Here is a 1,454-nt window from a genome sequence, read left to right as displayed (position 1 = left end):
ACATGATCCTTCAGAAATTATTTTAATATGCTGATTTGCTGCTCATATGACATTTTTTATTATCAATGTTGAAAACATTTGTGCTTGACATTTTGTGTAAACCGTGATTATTTAATGAATTGAATGTTAAAATGAATAGCATTTATTTAAAATTCTTTGTAACATTTTATAAGTGTCTTTATTTGATCAATTTAATGAATACATCCTTGCTAAATACAAGTATTAATTAAAAAAACTTCTTGTCCTCAAATTTCTGAATAGTGTTTACTCTATGAGCTAAGGAATCAACAGCATGTTGCATTTTGCTTAACCAACTTAAGCAAAGTTCAAATCCTCCATGAATATTGTATTTATATTTCTCGATGTGCATGTTCCTGAAACAAAGAAACACACTGGAGAGAGATGATAAGGAAGGCAAAAGAGCTAATCTGGACTATCTGAATAAGATTATTTAGATGATTTAAAGTTGTGTCTGTTTGTATTCATGCAGATTCCTTTCACGTTCATAACAGACTGTAAGTGCAGTTAGTAAGTGCAAGTACCAATCAAATGACGGCTTCTCTCCACAGTCGAAAGCATCCTGAAGCTCTTTAACGAGGTTGGCTTGTCCAGGCAGACGGAAGAGCCCTTCTTCTCGTAGACCCCAATGGCGGATGAAGTCAACGCACTGCTCCACCAGCATGGGCGCCATCTTATTGCCATAACGACGTTCATATCGCACTGTCTCTTCCAACTTCTGACCAAAGATTCCTGAAACACAAACCCATAGTTCATGAGGATCAGATAAGCTAATATTTAGGAACGTTCTGATGATTTTACACAACTTTGAGACACCCCTGCTGAGAAATGTTTTATTTTATTTTATTTTATTTTACAGACCTAAATATGCATGTGAATATTATTGGTGGTAAGTGTTATATTTGATCTTTTATTTAATATTTTATGTAGGCTATTGTTATGGAAAGTAAGAAGTCTTGAGCTATCTGACAAATCTTTTAGAGCCTTAAAAAATAGTTTTAACTCAAGAGGAAAGTCCATGTTGAAAAATAGTTGATTCCTCTATTCCTATATGTAGGAAAAAAAGTGAGGAGAGAGCTGCTAAAGAAGCCTGATTTAAGCTATTCTTTCACGTCACGCTCTCTGAGAAGAAAATCGCACACTTCCTCTCCTTCCCTGTTCTTTTGTCTGCATCAGTCGGGCTGAAAACAAGCGTGATTCACATGTGGCATGCATATGAGCGGGGATTAGCCCAGACTTCCTGGAAGCTTTGGATCGGTAGCGCTTGCCGGGTCTCCAGACGCACATGCGGTACGAGATGGTACAAATTCAACTAAGCCTAGAAGACAGGAAGGGTTTTGCCGTCTTTTTCCTGCCTGAGCTGATGGAGGGGGAAAAGAGGTTGGACAGGTGAGAGAAACAATATTTCACATTTTCTTTGATTCAAAAGAAAGTCT

General features: G+C 37.1%; 1 protein-coding gene across 1 annotated transcript in view; it reads right to left on the bottom strand.

The window, feature by feature from the left end:
- LOC107577435 (rho GTPase-activating protein 24-like) overlaps positions 1 to 691 on the bottom strand; it is a 5,722-nt gene extending 5,031 nt beyond the window's left edge. The window contains exon 1 of the mRNA XM_016263511.1: positions 543 to 691. Coding sequence (XP_016118997.1) covers positions 543 to 691 — 149 coding nt within the window. The remainder of the gene's footprint in view (positions 1 to 542) is intronic.
- Between the last annotated feature and the right edge of the window lie 763 nt (positions 692 to 1,454).

Source organism: Sinocyclocheilus grahami, unplaced genomic scaffold (genome assembly GCF_001515645.1).
Source record: "Sinocyclocheilus grahami isolate Dianchi unplaced genomic scaffold, SAMN03320097.WGS_v1.1 scaffold6051.1, whole genome shotgun sequence".
Taxonomy (NCBI): Eukaryota; Metazoa; Chordata; class Actinopteri; order Cypriniformes; family Cyprinidae; genus Sinocyclocheilus; species Sinocyclocheilus grahami.
The sequence above is the reverse complement of the archived record's forward strand: the minus strand, read 5'-3'. Positions and strand labels throughout refer to the sequence as shown.